The following is a 25,237-nucleotide window of genomic DNA, read 5'->3' as shown; positions in this document are numbered from 1 at the left end:
AATACCACATACAGTAAAACGATCTAGATGTCTTTCCCCTTCTCCACTAAGTTGCATAAATTAAGACTTCACAGAGGAAGTGTGCCTTTTTCATTTCGTATCTGAGTCAGTGAGTATCCTGTTTGGAAACAAGCTTCATCCTGGTTTTCTAGAGTGCCAAGTCAGGGTGGAAAGGAGGACCTGGGGGCTCAGTCATTCCTTGCCCCTTGGGCTGCCCTTCAGGGTTAAGTAGCGGGTCCCAGCTGAGCTCTCTGGATGCACAGGAGCACCTGGATACATCAGAAGGGGAACAGTTTGCAAGGGGAAATTTGAATTACTGTTCCCCACAGCATTTGTTCCTTCAGGACACTAACCCTCTGGATCTGTGTCTTCTGTGTCTCCAGTGGCCAACAGTGTTGCAAACAGGAACCTGAGGTTTTCACTTCACTGTTGAAGGAACACGAGGGCATCTGCTAAAGTTTTCAGATTCCGTAAGTTCATGCTTTTTGTTCCATTATAAATGATTTTTTTGGCTTGGGGGTAAGGATCTATACAGTTTGTTTTCATATAAGTCATAGACATAAGAGAACAATTTCTCATAGGTATCCAATGCATGCTGAAATTATTTTCAGTGTAATACTACTTAATTGCAAGTCCAAATATAAACATAGATGTGAACATTTTTACTTGTATCTCTTATGTATCTATAAACTAGATTTAAATTTAGGTGAAGTAAAGCAATAAATTAAAATGAACAGTATGTGCTATGATAGATGATAAAATCCTACTGAAAATAGGACTGTGGGGCCCTTCCGGTGTGGGTTCCTTGGTATTGAGTGTGCCTGTTCTCTCTCTGTTGGAAAACCGAAACTTGCTGCGAAGTTCTTTTCTCATAAGCTCACGATAGCGACTGAATACTCTTTGGCACCTTCTCAGGCATAAGCATAGGCACGGCCGTGAAGTAGAGTTGTGGTCCTCAGTCTGATCCCATGGAATAGACCCTCTACCATTCATAGAATCTGATTGTCAGTCCCTTCTCCAGGTGCGAATGTGCCCACTTCTCCCTGCACTGTTCAGGGCTCAGCCCCAGGACAGGATGGAGGCCCTGTGTGCCCAGCAGTTGCTCGTTTTATCTTTGTCAAGCTCTTTCACTGTCACAAGAGTCTTCATGTTTGTCATAGTGGAACATGTGATTGACAGGTGAATTTTTCTTTTCCAGATTTCTGCTCAGTATCCAGTAGTGGATCATGAATTTGATGCAGTGGTGGTACGCGCTGGAGGGGCAGGCTTGCGAGCTGCATTTGGCCTTTCCGAGGCAGGGTTTAATACGGCATGTGTTACAAAGCTGTTTCCTACCAGGTCACACACTGTTGCAGCGCAGGTAAGAGAAAGGTGCCCCACTGTGCTCCCACTCCGTGCAGGTCCTGCACAGCCTCACACTTTCTACCTGGGCAGCCTCCTGCCTCCTCCCCGTGCTCCAGCCACATGGCCTCTTGCTGTGCCTCACTCACTCAGCTCACCCTCTCAGGGGTCTCTCCCTGAAGCCTCTTCCTTGAGGACTTTGAAGGGCGGGAGCCTTGTTGTCACTTAATTCAGACTCCAGTCACACTTGGGTTTTCTCTGACCATCTCGCCTGCTACCCTCCCCACCCACCCCTGCCTCCCCACCCACCCCTGCCTCCCCAACACCTTCTCAGATCATCTTACCAGCTACCCTCCCCACCCACCCCTGCCGCCCCAACTCCTTAAAGAAAGGAGATCATCTAAAAAGGAGGAATCAGAAGTTAGGCTGGGGAAGAAAAGGGCAAGGGTTTCATTTGTCCCTGTGCTGCTGTCTTCTGGGACTCTCTGAGGGGTAAGACGGCAATGGGCACACACAACCAAAGGAAGTAGGGGTACAGGGGAGTGCGACTCTGAGTATGGAGTTTATTACTTGGCAGGAAGCACTTGTAATCTTTAACACATGCCCGTAAGTGCCGTTGGGAAGATTTGTTAATGAAATTATCCAGAAAGATTTGTGGAGTACCTTTTCTGTGCCAGATATGTTAGGTAATAAGCATATTACAGGTAGCCTCTCACTCACTGCTCCAGTCAGCCCTTCCTGGAGTTCCCTCTGTCTCCACCACACAGATGAGGAGACTGAGGCTAAGGGATGGAATCACTGGGTGAGCTGGGAAGGGGTTGTGATCTGGAATCTGTCAGGCCTCGCTGCTCCTCTGCTGAGGTCCATCCTCACTGGGAGTCACTGCGTGAGTAGTTGGCTTTCTCTGAGTCCCCCAGCGGGTGGATTTGGGCCTGGAAGACAAAGTTGGGGCTCCTGTTTGTGGCTTGTAAGGAGTGGTTGGTGTTTCCAGGTTGGAATCAATGCTGCTCTGGGGAACATGGAGGGGGACAACTGGAGGTGGCATTTCTACGACACCGTGAAGGGCTCCGACTGGCTGGGGGACCAGGATGCCATCCACTACATGACGGAGCAGGCCCCCACTGCCATGGTCGAGGTGATGTGCGGGAGGCTGTGGGTGCTCTCGTGGTCTGTTTCTAGTACAAGAGTCCTGGAAAAAATGTAAGCAATTGAGGCACATGTGGCAGCCAAAAGAACAGTGATGAGAAAAGCTCACAAGAGAAGTCTTTGTCTGTCATGAACTATGCATTACATGTAACAAGAAAAACTTCTCTTTGATGAAGTGTTGACGTATTCATAAAATAGGTTACTTTGGGTTTGCAGATTTGTATTAAAGTTGTTTAGTGTAGATTAGCTGTGAATATCTTGAGTCCTTTAAGGTAATAAGATTTTTGTTTGTTTTTATCTTTCAGAGCTAGAAAATTGTGCCATGCCGTTTAACAGCACTGAAGATGGGAAGATTTATCAGCATGCATTTGGTGGACAGAGCCTCAGGTTTGGAAAGGGCGGGCAGGCCCATCGGTGCTGCTGTGTGGCTGATCGGACCGGCCACTCAATATTGCACACCTTATATGGGAGGGTATGGCCGCCCCCGGTCCACCTGAGACAGGACATGTAGTGCTGGGGCTTATGGTGACAGCAGGGAATGGGTTAGGGTGCTCAGTGAGTCAGCCAGAGATTATGTAGAAAGCAACAGAGAACAGCGGTGTGCGGCACATGCAGCGACTGTTGATGTGACAGGACCAGACATGTGCCTTGAGGAGCTGCCCCTAAGACAATGTGTGACTTCTTGCATCTATTTTGGAAAGTTGAATTGGTAATCTTATATACCGTGTTTTAACTTGGGATATGTGACACTCAGCATATAAGAACAGAGCAGGCAGGCCAGGCACAGTGGCCCACGTCTGTAATCCCAGCACTTTAGGAGGCCAAGGCAGGAGGATCACTTGAGGCCAGAATTTTGAGGCCAGTCTGGAGAACATAGCAAGACCCTGTCTCTACAAAAAGTTTAAAAAGTAGCTGAGCATGGTGGTACGTGCTTGTAATCCCAGTTCCTCAGGAGGCTGAGTCAGGAGGATCACTTGAGACAGTGAGCTGTGTTCATAGCACTGCACTCCAGCCTGGGCAACAGGAGACCTGTCTCAAAAAAAGAAAAAGAGCAAGTATTTTAAGGCTCTTTTACCACCTCTGAGTTCCTGAATGGATTGGTTTTGTTTGTTTGTTTTGTTTTGCTTTGTTTTTGAGACGGAGTCTCACTCTGTCACCCAGGCTGGAGTGCAGTGGCGCGATCTCTGCTCACTGCAACCTGTGCCTCCCGGGTTCAAGCGATTCTCCTGCCTCAGCCTCCAGAGTAGCTGGGACTACAGGTGCACGCTGCCACGCCTTGCGATTTTTTGTATTTTAGTAGAGACAGGGTTTCCCATGTTGCCCTGGCTGGTCCCGAGCTCCTGAGCTCAGGCAGTCCACCCACCTCGGCCTCCCGAAGTGCTGGGATTATAGGTGTGAGCCACCACACCCGGCCATGGATTGTTTTAATATTAACTTATCACTGGACAAAGTCTTGAGGTGACAATAGTTCCTGGGTAATCAGGGTCCACTTTGGCATGACCAAATAATATTCTGAACAGTATTGATTCAGAGTAATCAATATTCCGAACTTTGTTGTTTTCTGATGAATGGGGACGGATCATTAATTTGCAGGTTGTTAGAACACCAGTGACTTCTCTGTGGCTGAGTGCATCGACAAGTGTGTGGTGGGAGGAGACAGTGGCTCCGTCTGGAGCAGGAGCTGTCACGTGGGGAGCTGGCCCAGGCTTACGAGAGCAACTTGCGCTGGCTGAGGGAACAGCAGGTCCAGGCGGGCAGCGCTGTCCGATGCCTACCTTTCTGCGGCGCTGGAATCTGCTCGTCTGCAACCGTCCACTTTGGTAGCTGCCAGCCACGTGGGGCTGTTGCTAATGTGGCTGGTGTCGCTGAAGAGCTAAATGTTTTGATTGATTTTAATTAATTAAGTGGTTATGTGTTGCCAGCAGCTCCCATCTGGGCTGTGACCCCATGGTCTGTGGACCTCACTCTGGCACCAGACTCTGAGTGGAGCTGCATGTGGCCACCGGACAGTGTGGAGTGCCTCTTTGGGTTGTGTAGAAGTAGGAAATGTGTCACCAAAATAGGAGCTGTTGCTGCTGCTTTCTCTAGCACACCTGCCTTGTTTGTATTGCTCGGCGTGGAATGCCTCTCAGGCTCCGACAGCGTCATTGACACTCTTGCTGATCTCCTTGGATTCACCTGGTTCATTTGAATCAAGTTCTTTCACCTGTTCGCATGAGCAGATACCACCTTAAAACCTTAAAGGATGGCGTAACACTTCTTGCCCTTTTTTTTTCTTTCTTTTAGTCTCTGTGATGTGATACCAGCTGTTTTGTGGAGTATTTTGTCTTGGATCTCCTGATGGAGAACGGGGAGTGCCGTGGTGTCATCGCACTGTGCATAGAGGACGGCTCCATCCATCGCATGAGAGCAAAGAACACTGTTGTTGCCACAGGGTAGGAATCTAATTTCTACTTTATTTGCTTTGTAAAAATGAATAAATTTCATTTAGAGTTTGTTTATTTTAAGGAAAATAGAGGCATTGTAGAATAACGGTTCAGACACAGGCCTTGATATAACCGTGTGAGGGTGATGGCCTTTCCCAGCCGTGGTTCCTCACCTGTAAAGGGTGAGGACAGCAGCACCTGCCTGGGGGTGAGAACGCATGGCCCTCAGTAGTCGGTAGTGGCTGCCATCAGGTTCACAGCTTACCTCTCCCGATTTTAGATGAGGAAACTGCGGCCCGAAGAGTCACATGGGGTTTTCTGGCAAAATCTCTCTTGTTTTAGTGGGTTCTGTGTTTATACTGATTCCTGGGATAGATAAGTCTGTCTTCTCCACATAATGAAAATAAATAACTTTAATTTTATACACTGTCAGTTACTTTAACCACTTTAAGTAAGTGGTTAAGTTGTAAGACTTAAATGAGTTTAATATGTGGAAAGTAGCTAGAACTGCCCATAGCAAGTGTAGTGTAAATATTAACTAAAATAATCATTATTACTGTCCTTGCCACTGTTTGGGTAACTTAGATATGAATTCTCCAAGCTAGTATTCTTAACTAGTCACTCCAGTATCATAGTGCAGAAGAATGTTCAAAAATTAAAACAAAATTTGAGGCATCCAACGTACACCAGGCTGTAATCAGAGTATTGGCCAGAGGTCTGTGGGCCGGCCTTTCTGCCCTCTGGGGACGCCACTCTGCCCCAGCCTGTGCTGCAGCTGTCAGCCTTGTCAGTGCTTTTTGTTATCCAGACTTTCTACTGTATCTTAACTGTTCTTTCTATTCAGTTTTGCGTATACTGCCTTCTGCATATCTTTTTCATCTCTCCCCCAAAAAATATCTTGAAAAAAAAATAATGCATTTGAAATAGAGACCTAGCAATTGTTAGGTTATAAACGTGTGTGGTTTTTGCAGGCACATATGGTGCTGGTTGTCTCATTACGGAAGGATGTCGTGGAGAGGGAGGCATTTTCATTAACAGTCAAGGCGAAAGGTTTATGGAGCGATACGCCCCCGTCGCGAAGGACCTGGCACCTCGAGATGTGGTGTGTCCGTCAATGACTGGAGATCTGCGAAGGACGGTGCGCGTGATTTGCTACCAGCATTGTCTGAGCGGGCACTCAGGCCGGGGTTGCTTCTGTGAGTTTCAGCACCGCTAACCCTCAGCTTCGGGTGGAGGCACATGTGCACAGCCACCTCTCTCAGCTGTGGGCAGGCGTCTGTTAGTCTGTGATATTTTCCTAAAGACCTACATTTTGAAAATTGTAGCCAGTTTCTGTCTCAAATCTGTGGAACAGAGTTTCTCTTAGTGTGTGTATGTGACGGAGTATGAGAGAGAGAGACACACACCCAACCTGATGTCGGTGTGTGAGCCTTGGGTGTTGTGTCTGATACCCACAGATGTTTTTCGGCAGCTTTCAAAGTGTGTGGGTTATTTGGCTTTCAGTAAGACAATTTGCAGCTCTTTCATTGCCTGACTCTGTTCTTTAATGTAATGACACTTGCTAAATATCTGCTGGTATGGCCTTTAGAGGTTTTACATTTTTATATTAAAAAAAAAAAAAAAAGAGAAGTCAGATGGTTTTTTGGAATATGGTGGCCCTGCGTATCCATCGGTTCCACATGTGTGGTTTCAGCCAACTATGTATTGAAAATAAAATTGCATCGTTACAAATATGCAGACTTTTTTTCCTTGTCATTGTTCCCTAAACAACACAGTGTAACAGCTATTTATGTAGCATTTACATTGTTTTAGGTACTATGAGTAATCCTGGAGTTGCTGTAAAACTTAAATGTAAAACTTTAAATGAGGATGATTTAAAATATGGAGGAGAATGTGCATAGGTTATATGCAAATACTCTCCCATTTTATATTAGGGACTTGAGCAACCACGGATTTTGGTATCCGTGGGGGTCCTGGACGCAACCTGCCACTGATACACAGGGACGACTGTATTTGGCATAGAGGCCTTTCTAATGCTCTTACCAAGGACAGCCGCAGCAGGCTGTGATCCCTGAGACGAGTGTGAGTTCAGTGAGGGCAGAGTTTTTGTTCTGGTTCTCAGCTGTGTCCCAGCACCTAGGATTGTCCCTGGCACACAGTAGATGCTTAGAAAAGATTTGAGGAGAGAGTGACCATACATGAGGGGACATTTTCCTCAGTATCAAAACATGTTGAAACTCACACGCTTCCAAGATGACGTATTCTCAGGTCTCCTGCCGTTGCCGTTCTCTGCCTTATGTGATGGTGTCCTGTCTTACCAGAGGCTGTGGCCCTGAGAAAGATCATGTCTACCTGCAGCTGCACCACCTACCTCCAGAGCAGCCGGCCACGTGCCTGCCCGGCTTTTCAGAGACAGCCATGATCTTCACTGGCGTGGACGTCACGAAGGAGCCGATCCATGTCCTCCCAACCGTGCATTATAACATGGGCGGCATTCCCACCAGCTACAAGGGGCAGGTGATGGTGCTGGCTCCTCTCCCACAGCTGGAAAGAAGGCTGGGATGACAGGGCCCACCTCGCAGTTGTCTCTTTAGATCTTAGAGGAAAAGACAGATGTTTTCTTCAAGAAAGTACTGTATTGTTTTCTAGATCGCACTTTAAATTTCTATTACTGGAGAATGGAGGGGGCTTAATAATTTATTTCTCCTTAGTAAATTGTCATAGATACATCATTTGCAGCTTTTTCCATTTTATAATTACTTTCTTATATGATCTTCTGTTATTTCTAATGATCTTGTACATCGAGGGATCTTTATAATTCACTCCTTTGAGTGGTTTGCGGTGCACACAGAGCTTGTCAGTCACTTAGCCTCCTTGTTGGGTGAGGTGGGTGGAAGCTGCTACTTTCCCTGCGTAGATGAAGAGGTGAACGGGGTAGAAGAGTCTGGAACATCAGTCTCCCCTGCTGGTGTTCCTCCACCTGCTGTGCTCCTGGGTCTGAGCCGGAGCACAGGTGGTGAGGGCCTCGGGAACATGGGACACGGGGGACAGTCGCAGATGCTGACATTGGAGGTCCTCTGACCTGCTTGTAACAGCAGGTGCTCAGGGGCAGAGGGGAAACTGGGGGATACATTCGGAAGTTTTCCTCTGAAGAAGAGTAGCTGTGGTCCTTACTTCCTTCTTAGATATGGTCTTTACTTCCCCCTCTTTGTTTCTTGGACGTGGAGACTCGCTCTGTCGCTTAGGCTGGAGTGCAATGGCACAGTCTCGGCTCACTGCAACCTCCGCCTCCCAGGTTCAAGTGATTCTTCTGCCTCAGCCTCCCGAGTAGCTGGGATTACAGGCACCCTCCATCATGCCTGGCTAATTTTTGTATTTTCAGTTGAGACGGGGTTTCACCATGTTAGACAGACAGGTCTTGAACCCCTGAACTCAGGTGATCCACCCACCTCAGCCTCCCAAAGTGCTGGGATTACAGGCGTGAGCCACTGCATGCCCAGCCTACTTCCCTCTCTTTCTCTGACCTGCAGCACAGACACCCCGTTGAGGGAGGTGGGCTTGTGGAGGAATGGGCACCTTGACATTTCATCTGAAATCTTCCTTTCCACAGGTCCTGAGGCACGCGAATGGCCAGGATCAGATTGTGCCGGCCTGTACACCTGTGGGGAGGCTGCCTGTGCCTCGGTACATGGTGCCAACCGCCTCGGGGCAAACTCGCTGTTGGACCTGGTTGTCTGGTCAGGCATGTGCCCTGAGTATGAAAGAGTCATGCAGATCTAGTAAGTGTTCTCTTCAGGAGCCAGACTATTTGAGAAGGTGCAGGAGGTTAGTCTTTTTTCTTTTTTTTTGAGACAGGGTCAGCCCAGGCTGGAGTGCAGTGGCACAGTCATCATAGCCTCAACCTCCCAAGCTCAAGCAGTCATCAACACCTCAACCTTCAGAGTCCCGAGTAGCTGAGACTACAGATGTGCACCACCATACCTGGCTAATTTAAAAATTTTTTTTTTGTAGAGACAGGGTCTCACAATATTGCCCAGGCTGGTCTTGAACTCCTAGACTCAAACAGTTCTTCTGCCTCAGCTTCCCAAAGTATTGGGATTACAGGCATGAGCCACTGCACCCAGCCAGGTTACAAAGCCTTGATTTGTTACTGGAAATTTGCTTAGTGATCATATAGAGGTAGTCTGGGTTTTTTCCCCTTGAAGTGATTAAACTGAGAAATCCAGAGATTATATGGTGGTAATGTTGAGACTAGATAGAGGGTGGTTGGGGATCTTAAGAATTAAGGTGACATTTTTGAGGTTACTTTTTTTTAAAAATTATTTTGCAGTCATTTTCTGCTTCGAAAAAGCACTATTAGGAAGTTGTTATTTTTAGGGGAAGTTCATTACATATTACTTGCCTGATAAAAATCACTTATTTGCAATGAAATATTTAAAATAGTTGGCATGAATGAATATGTAACTTCTTGGTACTTAGAAAAATAATTTAGGCCATTCTAAAAACAAAGTACAACTAACCTCTATTAGAGGAGAAGGGCTGACTTAGAGTGAACAGGATTCCCACCCTCTACGGTCAGATTGGATTTCACTTGCTGGTTTTCTTTTCATGATAGCGTCAAACAATGTGCAGGAAAAGAAATACCGTGTGTGGGAGTGTGAGTCTTACGTGCACTAAGAACAGGACAGTTAGCATCACTCCCACCTCCAGAGAGCTTCACGGTGGTTATCCAGCCTCGTGTGCTCAGAACAGTGTGAGGTGGATGAGGCACTGGTGGATGTTTGTGTGGCGAGGACGGTGGGACCCCAGGCCCACGTTCTTCCCGTTACCTTTCTCTGGTGTTAACTGTTTAGCATCATTTCTGCCGTTTTTATAGAACAGGTGCTTTTTGCTTTTTGTATGGACTCAAGTGAAATAAAAACTAGCACTGCTGTAACTTTTAAACATGCGCCCTTTTATATCTGTAGTTAGAAAGGTACAGATAGTATTAAAAGGGTAGCTTATTTCAGACACTGTGTCTCTGTGGATCTGACCACAGCTCCGGAGGCCAGCACACGCAGAGCTGGCGTCTTATCCCAAGCCGTTGCCGATCATCGGCGAAGGCGGAGTTCAGGTCCATCGTTCCTGACGCCACAGGTTGTGCTTGTCTCATTCCATAGCCCTGTACTTTGTAGCAGTGAGGACCGATACCACTTCTCTCAGAGCAATGTAGAAATTTTGAGCTTCTCTTTCTTTGAAAATGCAGAAAAGAACATTTTGTAAGAATACCCTATACTTTACGTCTGAGAAACTGCTCACACATGCAGCATCTCACGCAGAATGCTGTGGAGTCAGACTCAAAAGGCTGCACACCTGTGGTTCTGTTGATACAACATTCTGGAAAAGGCACATCTAGGGAAGAAAAGGGATTGGTGGTTGCCAGAGGCTGTTTCCTGATTGTGCTGAGACTTACAGACACAGCTCTGTGTGTGTCAAAATTTGAAAAACGCTACATTAAAAATGATGAGTTTTATTTTACTGTATCTTTATCCTTTAATTTTTAAAAATGAAAAGGAAAGAAAAACGCTTGTAGCATCACTACTTCTCCCCTACCACCCCCAAAAACATACATATATATATATATATATATATATATATACATATATCTGTATTTTTAGATATAGTCTGCCTCTGTCGCCCGGGCTGGAGTGCAGTGGTACTATCAGGTGCACGCCACCACATCTGGCTAATTTTTAAAATTGTTTTCTAGGGACAGGGTCTCCCTGTGTTGCCCAGGTTGGTCTTGAACTCCTGACTTCAAGTGATCCTCCCGTCTCAGCCTCCCAAAGTGGTTACATGCATCTATACGTGTGTTAAAATTGGTAGAACTGAGGCTGGGTGCAGTGGCTCACGCCTATAATCCCACCACTTTGGGAGGCCTAGGCAGGCAGATTGCTTGAGCTCAGGAGTTCGAGACCAGCTTGGGCAAAGGTGGTGAAACCCCGTCTCTACCAAAAATACAAAAAGCAGCTGGGCATGGTGGCTCACACTTGGGTAGTCCCAGCTACTTGGGAGGCTGAGGTGGGAGGATTGCTGGAGCCTGGAAGGCGGAGATTGCAGTGAGCCGAGATCACACCACTGCACTCCAGCCTGGACAACAGAGGTAGGAGACACTCTCTCAAAAAAAAGAAAAAATAAATTGTAGAACTGCCCACCAAAAGAAAAAAGTCAATTCTACTGAAAGATCAATTTTTAAAGCATTATAAACAAAAGGAAGAGAAATACCAGCAAGCCTAGAAGCATTTGAGCAGACCCTCAAGAGACCCACAGCCTGGTCCCGTGGAGAGGCAGTGGGTGGGGTGGGGCCTGTTTGACTCCTGCATTTCATGCCTCCTGTCTCCTGCATGTGTTACCTGTTGAAGAAAATATATGTAAAATGTTATATATCTAAAAAAAAACTTTAAAGCCTTTTTAAGACATCTTGGAAACATAAGAGTTGCAAATCTTGGCCGTGTGCGGTGGCTGACACATGTGATCCCAGCACTTTGGGAGGCCGAGGCAGGTGGCTCACCTGAGGTCAGGAGTTCGAGACCAGCCTGTCCAACATGGTGAAACCCCATCTCTACTGAAAATACAAAAATTAGCCAGGTATGGTGGCATACTGCTGTAGTCCCAGCTACTCCAGAGGTTGAGGCCGGAGGGTTGCTTTAACCAGGAAGTGGAGGTTGCAGTGAGCCGAGATGGTGCCACTGCACTCCAGCCTGGGCTACAGAGCAGAATTCCATCTTAAAAAAAAAAAAAAAAATTTCAAATCTTGAACGTTAGGTGAGAACACATAAGAGTCCAAATCAGCAGTGACTTTCAAGCACACAGCAGCCACCTTCCTCCCCCTGATGCAAAGGACAGTGGGGTGGCCAGCCCCTTGGGACCACCATCTGGAAGGTGTCTTTTTTCCCCTTAGTGGAGTGACATTTATATACACTTAATGTATATAAATTTGTATACATTTATTTATTTATTTTTTTTGTAAGACAGGGTCTCGCTCTGTTGCCCAGGCTGGAGTGCAGTGGCATGATCTCGGCTCACTGCAACCTCCGCCTTTTGGGTTCAAGCAGTTCTCATGCCAGATAATTTTTGTGTTTTTAGTAGAAATGAGGGTTTGCCACGTTGGCCAGGCTGCTCTTGAGCTGCTGACCTCAAGTGATCCACCTACCTCGGCCTCCTAAAGTGCTGGGATTACAGGCGTGAGCCACCGCACCTGGCCTACATTTTAAATTTTTAATTTTAGAGATGATTTCTAGTTTATTCACTCTAAGATCACTTAATGGCTATCTACTGTGTGCCAACAGCTTTGTCTTTTATGTCTGTTCTTTAAAATTGGCCCCAACTCAACAGATGGCCTCAGATGTAGGGTGGGCTGGCAGTGTGTTAGCTCGGAGACTTACACAGTTTCCAGGCTCCTTGAGTGGCTGTGCTACATATTTGTGTGTCATTCTAAATCCATTTGGTTTTTTAACACGGTTTTCAAAGGTTAAATTCTAGCTTTTTTTGTTGTTGTTGTTTTAGGAGATAAAGTCCCTCCAATTAAACCAAATGCTGGGGAAGAATCTGTCACGAATCTTGAGAAATTGAGATTTGCTGATGGAAGAAGCATAAGAACATGGGAACTGTGACTCAGCATGCAGAAGGTAAGAGCCTGGACTCGCTCTGGAGTGAGCAGGCTGGCTGCATACCTGGCCCTGCACTGGTTTTGTTTTTTTAAAAATAGATCTAGGGGGATGCAGGTGCAGTTTTGTGTGGATGTACTGTGAGGTGGTGGAGTCTGGGCTTTTCATGTACCCGTCACCCAAGTCGTGTGTGTTGTACTCCGCAGGTAATCGCTCATCCCCACCCCTCCCACTTTTTGGAGCCCCCAGTCTCTGTTAGTCCATTCCGTTTGTCCATGTGTACTCACCATTCAGCGCCCACTTCCAAGTGAGAATGTGTGGCACTTGACCTTCTGAGTCACTTCACTTAGGATAGTGACCGCCCGTTGCATCTGTGTGGCTGCAGAAGACATGATTATGTTCTTTTTTTATAGCTGAGTAGTATTTCATGGTATATAGGTACCACATTTTCTTCATCTGGTCGTCCGTTGATGGGCACTTAGGTTGATTCCATGATTTTGCTATTGTGACTAGTGCTGCGATAAACATACGAGGCTGCACCAGTATCTGGAGGTGAACAGCAGTGGGACCTACTCCTCACTGTATCAAGAACAGGAAAGAGACCAGAAGTGCACTTGTTTTCCACATAGAAGGTCAGCAGGCTAGGGCAGAATTAGTGACTGCTTAGCATCCAGGACAGCCTTCTGTGGTTCACTCGTGTGTGCTTGGGCGTGACCTCCATGCCCTGACCGTCGCTGCCTGTCATGGATGAGTCACAGCGTGGACTGCCAGAGAAGCTCAGTCCCCAGCAGGGCCGCTTTCTCTTAGAGGTTTCCTGGAGTTCAACACAGCACTGGTGCTTACATCTCAGGCCCAGATACTGATCATGTCATCACGCCTGGCTTCCAGCAACTCGGAAATGTCTTTAAGCTGGACCTGTTGCTGCCCCTAAACATACTCAGAAGAGAGGGAGAGTGGGAGGCAGGTGGAAAGTGATCTGTGTGGCCTGTGCTGCTGGGGGTCCGTCCAGTAAGACCGTCTGTGATAATGGAAATGTTCAGTGTTTGCTGTCCAGTATGGCAGCCATTAGCCATGGGGGCTGTGGAGAACCTGATATATAGTCAGTCTAAGAAACTGAATTCCTCTAATAACAAGGATTCTTGTCCAAGAATGAGATCTCTTCTCTACTATTTGCATGAATTTCTGTGTATTTTCCAAAAAGAAGTCCATTGCTTTAGTCCTATTCTGAAAGGCATTTGGTGTTAGACACGAGAGAACAGGTTCCCTGCTGACATTTTCAGAGGCCTGTGCCCTTCAGTCTTCAGGTGAGGCTGGGCTTGAGGGAGGCTTTGTGGAACGGTGAGAAGAACAGCGTGACTAAGGCACAGAAGGCTGAGTGATGCCCTGCAGTGGTTTTGTAGGGTTGGAGGGCAGCTGGGAAAGAAGAAACCAGTGCATTAGAGAATGGGAACACGACTTCGGATATAGAAATGGCAAATCTGAGATGGTTTGCAGTGAGAATACTAGAAGTGTCCCCACCAAACAAGGTGTGTCTTGGTGCCTGCTGTATCCCAGACTCCGTGAGGTGCTGGAGTCAGCACTGAACAAACAGAGCTTCCTATGCCTGTGGAAATGCGTTTCGTTGGGGGAAGGGATTTTTCTGCTGACTCTGGCTATTAATAGTAACAATCAAAAAAAGAAATGAGGTAAATTGTTAGGAACAGGCCTCCAAATGTGGCCAAAAGCTGGCCCCAAAACTGGCCATAAACAAAATCTCTGCAGCATGTGACATGCTCGTGGTGGCCATGACACCCACGCCGGAAGGCTGAGGGTTTACTGGAATGAGGGCAAGGAACACCTGGCCCACCCAGGGGGGAGAAACCTCTTAAGGCGTTCTTAAACCACAAACAATAGCATGAGCGATCTGTGCCTTAAGGACATGCTCCTGCTGCAGATAACTAGCCAGACCCATCCCTTTATTTCCTGTAAGCAATACTTTTAGTAAGTCTTATCACTGGCTTGCTGTCAATAAATAAGTGGGTAAATCTCTGTTCGAGGCTCTCGGCTCTGAAGGCTGTGAGACCCCTGATTTTCCACTCCACACTCTATATTTCTGTGTGTGTGTCTTTAATTCCTCTAGTGCCGCTGGGTTAGGGTTTCCACGACCCAGCTGGTCTTGGCAGTAAATATTGAAAAGGAATAGATACAGTTGCCATTATTTACAGATATAATTTCCAAAAAACTTCCAGAGAAGAAACTGAAAAACTAACAAAACAAGAATGTAGTAAGGTGTCTGGATAAGAGATTTGTATGTAAAAATCAGTAGATTTGCAATGTGCCAGCAGTAATCTGCTCAGACATCAGTAAATATTTCATTCACATTTTGAACAAAAAATTAAAAATTCCTTGAAATAATGTGACCAGAAATACGAAAAAACGATATGAAAACGTGGCTGCTAAAGGACATGAAAGAATGTAATACTAGATTCTGAGATGCAATTTTTTTCATTTGTTCTTCCTGAAAAACCATTAGGGTGATGTGCATTACAGTGTCACGATTGTGTATGAGTCTAAGGAAAATCAGATGAAATGTCCAAATTAAACCATAAAGGTGCATTGGTAGAGGAAGAGACAATTAGGGTCAGTGGAGCAAAGCACAGTTAGAGGGAGAAACAAGGAGGAGGAGGGATCACGGAGGTGGTGCCTGTCTGTCCGACTGGAAGCAAAAGCTGATGCCCAGTTCCTAGCATACCTACAGTAAACTTCAGTTCCACTGCATAGCACGTTTCTAGTCATGGTAAAACTATGAAGGAACTCAGTGTACAAGGAGCTTCTACAAAATAGGCAGAAGATACTAGCCAGATGGGCCAAGGGCCCCAGCCACCAACGCCCTCCCTCTCCTTGAAGACCTTCGGTTCCAACCCCACCATCAGCAGGGCTCTGTTCAGCTCCTCCTTGTGTGTGTCACCACAGGGCTGCTGGCTCGTGTCACGTTGACCACCAGACCCCACATCAGGAGTCCCGCCAGGGGTGTGGGGAGGCTGTGCTGCCTGGTTGGCTGTGGAGCCGTATGGAACATGGTGCCTCACAGGCAGTCTGCTTGGAGTCCTGGACCCTGGCTGTATCCCGCTGGAAAGGCTGTGTGTGGGTCTAAGATATGTATGTAATAGAAACATTTGTTTATTCAGAAGCTTTAGTCAAAACTTCATTTTTAAGTTCAGAGTAATAAACTCACAGTCTAAATTTCCTAATTTTCCTGTTTAATTTACATAAATAAAATGAAATGCAAAACAACAGGTCTGAAAGTTAAGCAGTTCTTGGTACAGCTGCTTCTATGGCTTAAAAGTTTACAAATAATATTTTGTGCCACAGTCAATGCAAAATCATGCTGCTGTGTTCCGTGTGGGAAGCGTGTTGCAAGAAGGTTGTGGGAAAATCAGCAAGCTCTACAGAGACCTGAAGCACCTGCAGATGTTTGACTGGGGTGAGCAGACAGCGGGCTGTGTGCACACTGTTGGGCCCTGCCTTCTGCAGGGTGGGCTGGTGTCTGTCCTGTCAGTGCTGACTTAGTTCCATGCTTGCTGTCTGGATGGGTCCTGGCCCTCAGCTCTAAAGCCACAACCAGTGACTCCATGGAGTAGCAGGCCCAGGCTGACAGCTCGGAGGGCCCATGTGACTGGGTCCCTGCCTGCCCCGATGGAACTTTTTGTGTCCCCAGGAATGGTCTGGAACACAGACCTGGTGGAGAACCTGGAGCTGCAGAACCTGATGCTGTGTGCACTGCAGACCATCAATGGAGCAGAGGCGCAGAAGGAGTCACGGGGCGCGCACGCCAGGGAAGAATACAAGGTGCGCCTTCTCTCCATGCCCACCAGCACCTGCCTTTTCCTCCCGCCTGGTGAGACTCAGCCCCACCCCTGCATTTTCTCTGCATTTTATTTCATTTCCCCAAAAGTAAATCCAAAACATGCCTTTTTCCCCCGGGTAACTTTGATCTCTGGGTTCTCACCATTTTCTGGACCACTGTGACCTTTTCCTTGCTTTGGGTCGGCATCCACTGATGCCAGCAGTGGCATCTCCAAGCCAATGTGCTTTGCTGTTAGAAGGCCAAGGTTAGAAGTGCAGCCAGAGTGGCATGACCAGGAAATAAATGCCAGTTTATTAAATAATGAGTAAGCCACCGTTTCAGACCTGCCCTGTGGAGGAAATGCCAGTTTATTAATGAGTAAGTCACTGTTTCAGACCTGCCCTGTGGAGGAAATGCCAGTTTACTAAATAACGAGTAAGCCACTGTTTCAAACCTGTCCTGTGGTTTGGAAAAGGTATTATAGAGCCTGCCCTGTGGTTTGATTATGGAGCCTGCCCTGTGGTCACTTGTTCTTCAGATGAACTGATTTTTATGTAGAGCACACGTGTTGGATTCTGCCTGGTAAGAGTTTTTCACATATGATAGCAAAAAACCATGGAAAGGGAAGCTTGCAGTGCAAATGCAGGTTCAGGATAAACCACATCAGCAAAAGGACAAAGGCTCCACAAGGCAGGCACACAGGCTGGTTCAGGACCCTGTGTGGGCGGCTGGTGGCAGCCTTTCCAGTCAGCTGAACACAGTGAATGGGAAAATCATTTTTATTCACCATGAAATTTTACTGATTTACCCTCCACTAGAATATGCTGATGGCTGTGATCACTGCTCAGAACTTGCTCGTCTCCTCATACTTATTAAAAGTCTTTCCTGCAAAGTATATGAATTCGTGTTTGCCAGGATACAGAATAATAATAAATTTATTATTTTTAATATCTTGAGATGGAGTCTCACTCTCTCCCAGGCTAGAGTGCAGTGGTGCGATCTCAGCTCACTGCACCCTCTGCCTCCCAGGTTCAAGTGATTCTCCTGTCTCAGCCTCCCAAGCAGCTGGGATTACAGGCATGTGCCACCATTCCCGGCTAATTTTGTATTTTCAGTAGAGACAGGGTTTCACCATGTTGGCCGGGCTGGTCTCGAACTCCTGACCTCAAGTGAACCACCCACCTCGGCCTCCCAAAGTGCTAGGATTACAGGCATCAGCCACTGTGCCCGGCCAGTGCATAAATTTAGTTGGTGACAGCGAGTTTTAATTAGAATAGAAGCCAGGTGCAGTGATTCCCACCTGTAATCCCAGCATTTGGGAGGCTGAGGCAGGCAGATCACTTGAGCCCAGAGTTCTAGACCAGCCTGGGCAACATGGCGAAACCTGTCTCTACAAAAATTAAAAAATTAGCCAGGTGTGGTGGTACACGCCTGAAGTACCAGCTGCTCAGGAGGCTGAGGCAGGATAATTGATTGAGCCCGGGAAGTCAAGGCTCTGGCGAACTGTGATCACACCATTGCACTCCAGCCCAGGTGACATAGCGAGACCCTGTCTCCAAAGAAAAAAAATATTTTTGATTAAAACAGGCTGAAAGAAAAGATTGAGGTAGTCTCCCAGCGCTTGGAGCAAAAAGACAAAGTATTTGATAAACTCTAAGGTACATAAAGGATGTCTAAGGGAACATGCAGACATGGATTACTCTGGACTCACTGCTGGCTGCAGACCCCTGGCCAGCCATGTGGCCTCTGTGGGTTCTGAACGTGTTGATGGTGTCAGCCTCCTGGGCTGAAGTGGAAATGGAATGAGTTCTAGGGCATCTGTCTCTTAGATCATTTTAATGTTTGCTGTGTTTTTTCTGTATTGCTCTGTTAGAGTAATAAGAAATGTGATTGTGTTTCTGGCCTCAGGTGTGGATTAATGAGTACGATCACTCCAAGCCCATCCAGGGGCAACAGAAGAAGCCCTTTGAGGAGCACTGGAGGAAGCACACCCTGTCCTATGTGGACTTCAGCACTGGGAAGGTCAGTGTGGAGCTCGTTCTCACCACAGCCCGGCACCCACACGGCCCCACCCAGGTCTGTGGGCTGGCCTTGCTGATGGTGAACGGGGAGGAGCAGGCCAGATTTAAATCAACTCCTGACAGATTTGAGGCACCACTGAAAAAGGCACTCTGACAGCAGTCAGGCTTCGGGCTGGAAACAGAATCCAGTGCCTGCAGGTGATTCAGAGGAGCCTTAAGGAAGGGTTGCTCCATGGTGTGGGCCAGATGGAAGTCACTGGGCAGGAGCAGGTGTCCAAGGCCTGGTGGCAGGGGAAGAGATGATGATTGTGGACCTGGCGAGAAAGTCAGCATCTGTGGGGTGGGGACACAGCCACTACCAGAAACCAGTCCCAAGCCAAGGGAGCCCAGAAGAGACCCTTCCCCTCTCCTCCCATGGGCTGGGCCAACTGGAAGCATCTGCAGGGGAGCTGAGGGGATGTGGTGCAGCCCTTAGCATCCCCTGGGCACTGAGCAAGTAGAGAAGGGCAGAAATGGAGGCGGGGTTGGGGTGAGCAGCGTCCTGGGAAGAGCCAGCTGAGGGTGTGGTAGGGGGGTTGCAGCCTTGTTCCACACAAGCACAGTTCACCCGTGTGGCATTTCCGCTGCGCATTAAGATTCAGAAATAATGAAGATAGAAAGCTTTTACCCTTAAGCTTTTCTTAGCTTGTAAGAGAGAGTCGTATAATCACTTAGCTGTGTCTGTGGAAGTTACCTTTGGACTCTCACTATCATCTAGTTTGTCTGTGATTCAGGCAGTAGGTCATTTTCAGGATTTATCATGAAGACCATTTCCTGGTAGTGTATAGAAATCACACTTCACTCGCTTAGCACAAGTCTATTTTTAATGTTTCCAGGTTCGGGTTTTTTGTTTTGTTTTTGTTTTTCTGAGATAGAGTCTCATCTCTGTTGCCCAGGCTGAAATGTGGTGGCTCGATCTCGTCTCACTGCAGCCTCAACCTCCCCCCCGGCTCAGGTGATCCTCCCACCTCAGCCTCCCGGGCACATGCCACCATGCCACCATGCCTGGCTAATTTTTGTATGTTTTGTAGAGATGGGGTTTTGCCACGTTGCCCAGGCTAGTCTTGAACTGCTGAGCTCAAGTGATCCACGTGTCTTGGCCTCCCCAACAGGCATGAAACAACACGCCCAGCCAGTTTCAGTGATTTTTCAAGAAATACATACTCATTTTAGAAAGTACAAAGAGATTGAAATAAGAGCTCACTAACCAGAGATGACCCATTATGGTTTAAATTTCTTTGTGTATGGGCCTACTTTTTCCTGTGTGTGCATATTTAATATACAGCTTGAGTATTCCTTCTCTGAAACCCTTGGGACCAGAAGTGTTTTGGATTTCAGGCTTGTTCAGACTTTGGAATGTTTGCATTATACTTACTGTCTGAGCATCCCTAATCGGAAGATCTGACTCCCTAGCACATTTGTTTTGAATGTCATGCTGGTTGGTGCTCAGAAAATTTCATATTTGGGAGAATTTCAGATGTTTGGATTAGGGATGTTCAACCTATATAAATACTTACTTTGAAGTAGAAAAACTGGAAGTAGATGGTTTAAACATCAAGTGTGTTGGTATAGACAAGGGTTCTCCCACTTTTCGTGATGGGAGCATTTTTGTAAAGCACTGAGAATCTGGTACAGTGTCATTTTCATTGCTCCGTTCCACTCTACGGATCTGCCGTCATTTACAGTCCCCTGTTGTGCATGTAGATCATTTTTGAATTTGTTACTGTTAAATACTGTGGCAAATACCTTAAAGTTCACATGCCGTAAATCTACTTTTATAGTAAAAAATTTTCAAAAGGAACACAAGAGATGGCTTTTTGTACATTTTTGTGCTTACCTTACCCCTGACTCTTCTTTTCAAGGTCACCCTGGAATATAGACCCGTAATTGACAAAACTTTGAATGAGGCTGACTGTGCCGCCGTCCCCCCAGCCATTCGCTCCTGCTGATGAGACAAGATGCGGTGATGACAGAATCAGCTTTTGTAATTATGTATAATAGCTCATGTATGTGTCCATGTCATGCTTCTGCACTCCGGGGAAGAAGGAGTACATTGAGGGGAGATTGGCACCCAGTGGCCGGGAGCTTGCCAGGAACCCAGTGGCCAGGGAGCGTGGCACTTACTTTTGTCCCTTGCTTCATTCTTGTGACACGATAAAACTGGGCACAGCTCTTAAATAAAATATAAATGAACAAACTTTCTTTTATTTCCAAATCCATTTAAAATATTTTACTGTTGTGACTTGTCATATTTGTTGACCTAAAAATCAAATGTAATTATCTTTGTATTCTGTCACATCAAAATCCAGATATTTTGTTGCAGTTTCTTTTTTTTTTTGAGACAGGATCGGTGCAGTGGTGCAGTCTCAGCTCACTGCAGCCTCAAACTCCTGGGCAGCTCAAGTGATCTTCCCAACTCAGCCTTCTGAGTAGTTGGGGATACAGGTGTGTGGCACCATGCCCAGCTCATTTGTTTTTTAATTGTAGGGACAGGGTCTCACTGTGTTGCCTAGGCTGGTCTCAAACTCCTGGGCTCAAGTGATCGTCCCTCCTCGGCCTCCCGAAGTGCCGGAATTATAGGTGTGAACCACCATGCCTGGCCTTGTAGTTTATTTCTAAGTTCAAATTAATGTTGGTGCCTTTCCTCCTTTTTGTTGGCAGATGGTTTACTAGGTGAGTGTGTCCTCGATTATTTAAATCAGGGGTCCCCAATCCCCAGGCCACAGATTGTTACCAGTCCATGGCCTGTTAGGAACCAGGCCACACAGTAGGAGGTGAGCAGCCGGCCAGTGAGCATTACTGTGTGAGCTCCACCCCCTGTCAGAGCATTACTGTGTGAGCTCCGCCCCCTGCCAGATCATTACTGTGTGAGCTCCGCCCCCTGCCAGAGCATTACTGTGTGAGCTCCGCCCCCTGCCAGATCATTACTGTGTGAGCTCTGCTCCCTTCCAGAGCATTACTGTGTGCAAGCTCCGCCTCCTGTCATCATTACTGTGTGAGCCCCGCCCCCATGAGATCATTACTGAGCTCCGCCCCCTTCCAGAGCATTACTGTGTGAGGTCCGCCTCTGCCAGAGCATTACTGTGTGAGCTCTGTCCCCTGCCAGAGCATTACTGTGTGAGCTCCTCCCCCTGCCAGAGCTTTACTGTGTGAGCTCCACCCCCTGCCATAGCATTACTGTGTGAGCTCTACCCCCTGCCAGAGCATTACTGTGTGAGCTCCGCCTCTGCCAGAGCTTTACTGTGAGCTCTGTCCCCTGCCAGAACATTAGTGTGTGAGCTCAGCTCCCTGTCATCATTACTGTGTGAGCTCCGCCCCCTGTCAGATCATTACTGTGTGAGCTCCGCCCCCGTTACGTCATTACTGTCTGAGCTCCGCCTCCTGTCAGAGCATTACTGTGTGAGCTCCGCTCCCTGTCAGAGCATTACTGTGTGAGCTCCGCCCCCATCACATCCTTACTGTCTGAGCTCCGCCTCCTGTCAGAGCATTACTGTGTGAGCTCCGCTCCCTGTCAGATCATTACTGTGTGAGCTCCGCCCCCTGTCAGATCAGTGGTGGCATTAAATTCTCAGGAGTGGAACCCTATTGTGAACTGTGCATGCGAAGGATCTAGGTTATGCCCCACTTAGGAGAATCTAATGCTGATGATCTGAGGTGGAACTGTTTCATCTCCAAACCATCCCCACACTTGTCAGTGGAAAAAGTGTCTTCCATGAAACCAGTCCATCGTGCCAAAAATGTTAGGGATCGCCAGTTTAAATAACCAAATGCTAAAAGAACTGGTATAGAAGTAAATGGGCTGCTGCTTTATTTTTAGGCTGTTGTTTTTAGAGAACAATGACAGTTATTTCCAAGTTTGTCATTAGAAAATAATATTAGGTTGGAGCAAAAGTAATTGCGGTTTTTGCTATTGCTTTCAATGGTAAAAGCCACAATTACTTTTGCACCAACTTAATATGATACATTTGTAAGTGTATTTTTGATAAGAAAAACTTTTTGTTTTTCCTTCTATTAATTTTTTGGTTTTTTCTTGGTAGAGACAGAGTCTTGCCGTGCTGTCCAGGCTGGAGTGCAGTGGTGTGATCTCGGCTCACTGCAACCTCCACCTCCCGGGCTCCAGCAATCTTCCCACCTCAGCCTCCCTAGGAGCTGAGACTACAGGTGTGAGCCACCATGCCTGGCTAATTTTTAGAGACAGGGTTTCACCATCTTGCCCAGGCTGGTCTCAAACTCCTGGGCTCAAGGAGTCCTCCTGCCTCAGCCTCCCAGAGTATTGGGATTATAGGTGTGAGCCACTGCCAGAAAAACGTTTCCTAAGACAAGGCAGGTCTTACATTATATTTAAATTTTTTTTTTTAATGATGTCTTTTTTGGCAGTGCACAGCCGGAGAACAACACATCACACACAGGGAACAGTTGTGCTCATGTGATGGGGGCCTCAGCACTAGGAAGGAGTGGACTATTGGCGCATGTAGCAGCTTGAATAAATCTGAAAGTCACTACACTGCGTAAGAGAAGCCAAATAAAAAAGTTCATGCTGTGTACAGAGGGTGTTGAGAATGCCTCCTACATGACAGAAAGCAGATTCGTGGTTCCCTGCAGACCGGCAGGAGCAGATTCCAAAGGCACAGGAAGAAGCTTGCAGGTAGAATGTGTTCATTACCTTCTGTGCATTACACCACAAAAAAACTGGTAATAAAAATGCTAACCAAAAAAAAAGGTGAAATTGGATAAAATTTCTCAACTGTGTGATGGGTAAATGTGCGGGTTTGCTGTCATGCTTTGTTGATGAAGCTGTGGGTTACAGGGACTCTGATACGTCACTGTGGAATGCAGAACGTTGCAGCCTCATGGAAGAGGATTTGGCAGCGTCTAACAAAACTACCTGACATTTGCCCTTTGACTCAGCAATTCTAGAATCTGCCTCAAAAATAACTCTGGCAAAGAAATGAAAGGACTTTATGCACAGAGTTCTTTTCACAGCCTGAATGTGTTTGCAACCAAGTTCTTCACTGTGGCATTTGTAAAACTGGAAACAATCAAAATGTCCATCAGTAGGGGATTAGGAACATGAATTCGTGCAGTGGGGAACTCAGTACCAGAAGGAGGAATGAGGAAGGCCATTGATAAGGGGCAGAGTACATATCATATAATGCAAATATATATTTGCTTTTTCTTAAAACAGTATAAGGATAAAAATCTAAAGTGGTTGCTGTGGAGGAGAGGGGTCAGTGTTGGAAGTGAGACCAAAACGGACTCTGAAGTAATATCTGGACTTTGAAATTGTAAGTGTTTTACATATTACCAAACTAAGTTTTTAAGATAGTCCCTAAAATTGAAAGAATAGTATCTGAAATGAATGAATCTAAATTCCTTGGATTGCATTCTACAGGCGCCAACCCTGAGACCAAAATTTGCAAGGTGGCCCTGAGCAGCAGCTGAAGGGAAGCGGGAGGTGAGACAGGAAAGAGGCGGAGGCATGGGGCATCCAGGAGCCGGGTCCCACGTGGGCAGCTGGGCCTGTGCTCACTGTGGGAGCTGGTGTGTTCCTTCACCAGCCCACGCTGCACAGGTTCAGGATGGTCAATTCCAGGCACTCCTGGCCTGCTCCAGGATGTGCTTCTGCCACCAGAGAAGCCCCTAGGCAGTGTCCCAGGTGCTGGTGGTGTCAGAATCGAGTTTGAGTCTGAGGAGTGACATGGGGCTGGCTGGGCTAGGCAGCATCACGGGTTTCTGCAGCCCAACTGCACATCAGGCTGGTGACAGTCATGTGTTGTCAGAGCATCGCTACAACACAGCACTTCAAGTGTGCAGATTTAGTGAGCCATAGTCTAAAGACAAATAGAGCCACTAAATCCTAAATTTCAATCAATCATCTTGTTACTTGTCTTATTGGTATTAATCCTTTGAAATTATGTGGGGTGGGAGTTAAAGCTAATAACTAATTATGTTAATGCTAAAACTAAGATTTTTCTGGCCAGGTATGGTGGCTCATGCCTGCAATCCCAGCACTTTGGGAGGCCGAGGCAGGCAGATCACCTGAGGCCAGGAGTTTGAGACCAGCCTGGCCAACATGGTGAAACCCCATCTCTACTAAAATTCAAAAATTAGCTGGGCATGGTGGCAGGTGCCTGTAATCCCAGCTATTCAGGAGGCTGAAGCAGGAGAATCACTTGAAACAGGAGGTGGAGATTGCAGTGAGCTGAGATTGTGCCATGGCACTCCAGCCTGGGCAACAAGAACAAAACTCTATCTCAAAAAATAAAACAAGATTTTTCTGAGAAAAAGGTGTAAAACCATATACTAAATTTGAAATAGAAATATAAGCATGAACTCATTTGTTGTTCTTTTATCGTATACACATTTTCTGCCTCTGCCCCAGTAGCAGTAGACACATCAAGCACCTAGAAAGTGGTCTCTAATACATGAAAACCATGAATTCATAGTGATGGTTTCAAAGCCCAAACCAACCAACCAAACACATGTAATTGGTCACTCTTGGAGGTACCCAGGGCACTAATTCCTAACACTGGGAATGGACACTTGAAGGAAGATCAGCGATTATCCTGCCTTGTTTCTACAAATTGCGATTCAGGGAAACCTTGTTGATTAGGAAAAGTTCTTTACAGAAGAATTCCTGCAAATAAGTGAGTAAAGAATGACAGTTTAAGAATTGTCCCAGCCTGGCCAACATAGTGAAACCCCATCTCTAAAAATACAGAAAATTAGCCAGGCATGATGGTGGGTGCCTGTAATCCCAGTTACTTGGGAGGCTGAGGCAGGAGAGTTGCT

At 46.7% G+C, this 25,237-nt stretch overlaps 1 protein-coding gene across 1 annotated transcript in view; it reads left to right on the top strand.

Annotated features, from left to right (window-relative positions):
- The window catches only part of LOC129033011 (succinate dehydrogenase [ubiquinone] flavoprotein subunit, mitochondrial-like), a 29,594-nt gene extending 6,430 nt beyond the window's left edge, over nt 1-23,164 (top strand). Inside the window, 14 exon segments of the mRNA XM_063661435.1 lie at nt 384-470; nt 1,199-1,360; nt 2,333-2,519; nt 2,793-2,959; nt 5,949-6,109; nt 7,235-7,430; nt 8,524-8,560; nt 8,563-8,647; nt 8,649-8,692; nt 12,459-12,580; nt 15,911-16,022; nt 16,257-16,387; nt 18,294-18,407; nt 20,308-23,164. Coding sequence (XP_063517505.1) covers nt 384-470; nt 1,199-1,360; nt 2,333-2,519; nt 2,793-2,959; nt 5,949-6,109; nt 7,235-7,430; nt 8,524-8,560; nt 8,563-8,647; nt 8,649-8,692; nt 12,459-12,580; nt 15,911-16,022; nt 16,257-16,387; nt 18,294-18,407; nt 20,308-20,394 — 1,692 coding nt within the window. The 3' untranslated portion in view covers nt 20,395-23,164.
- Nucleotides 23,165-25,237: the final 2,073 nt, after the last annotated feature.

This window comes from Pongo pygmaeus, chromosome 2, assembly GCF_028885625.2.
Source record: "Pongo pygmaeus isolate AG05252 chromosome 2, NHGRI_mPonPyg2-v2.0_pri, whole genome shotgun sequence".
Classification (NCBI taxonomy): domain Eukaryota; kingdom Metazoa; phylum Chordata; class Mammalia; order Primates; family Hominidae; genus Pongo; species Pongo pygmaeus.
Note: the sequence above shows the minus strand (reverse complement) of the source record. Positions and strands in the feature narration are given on the sequence as shown.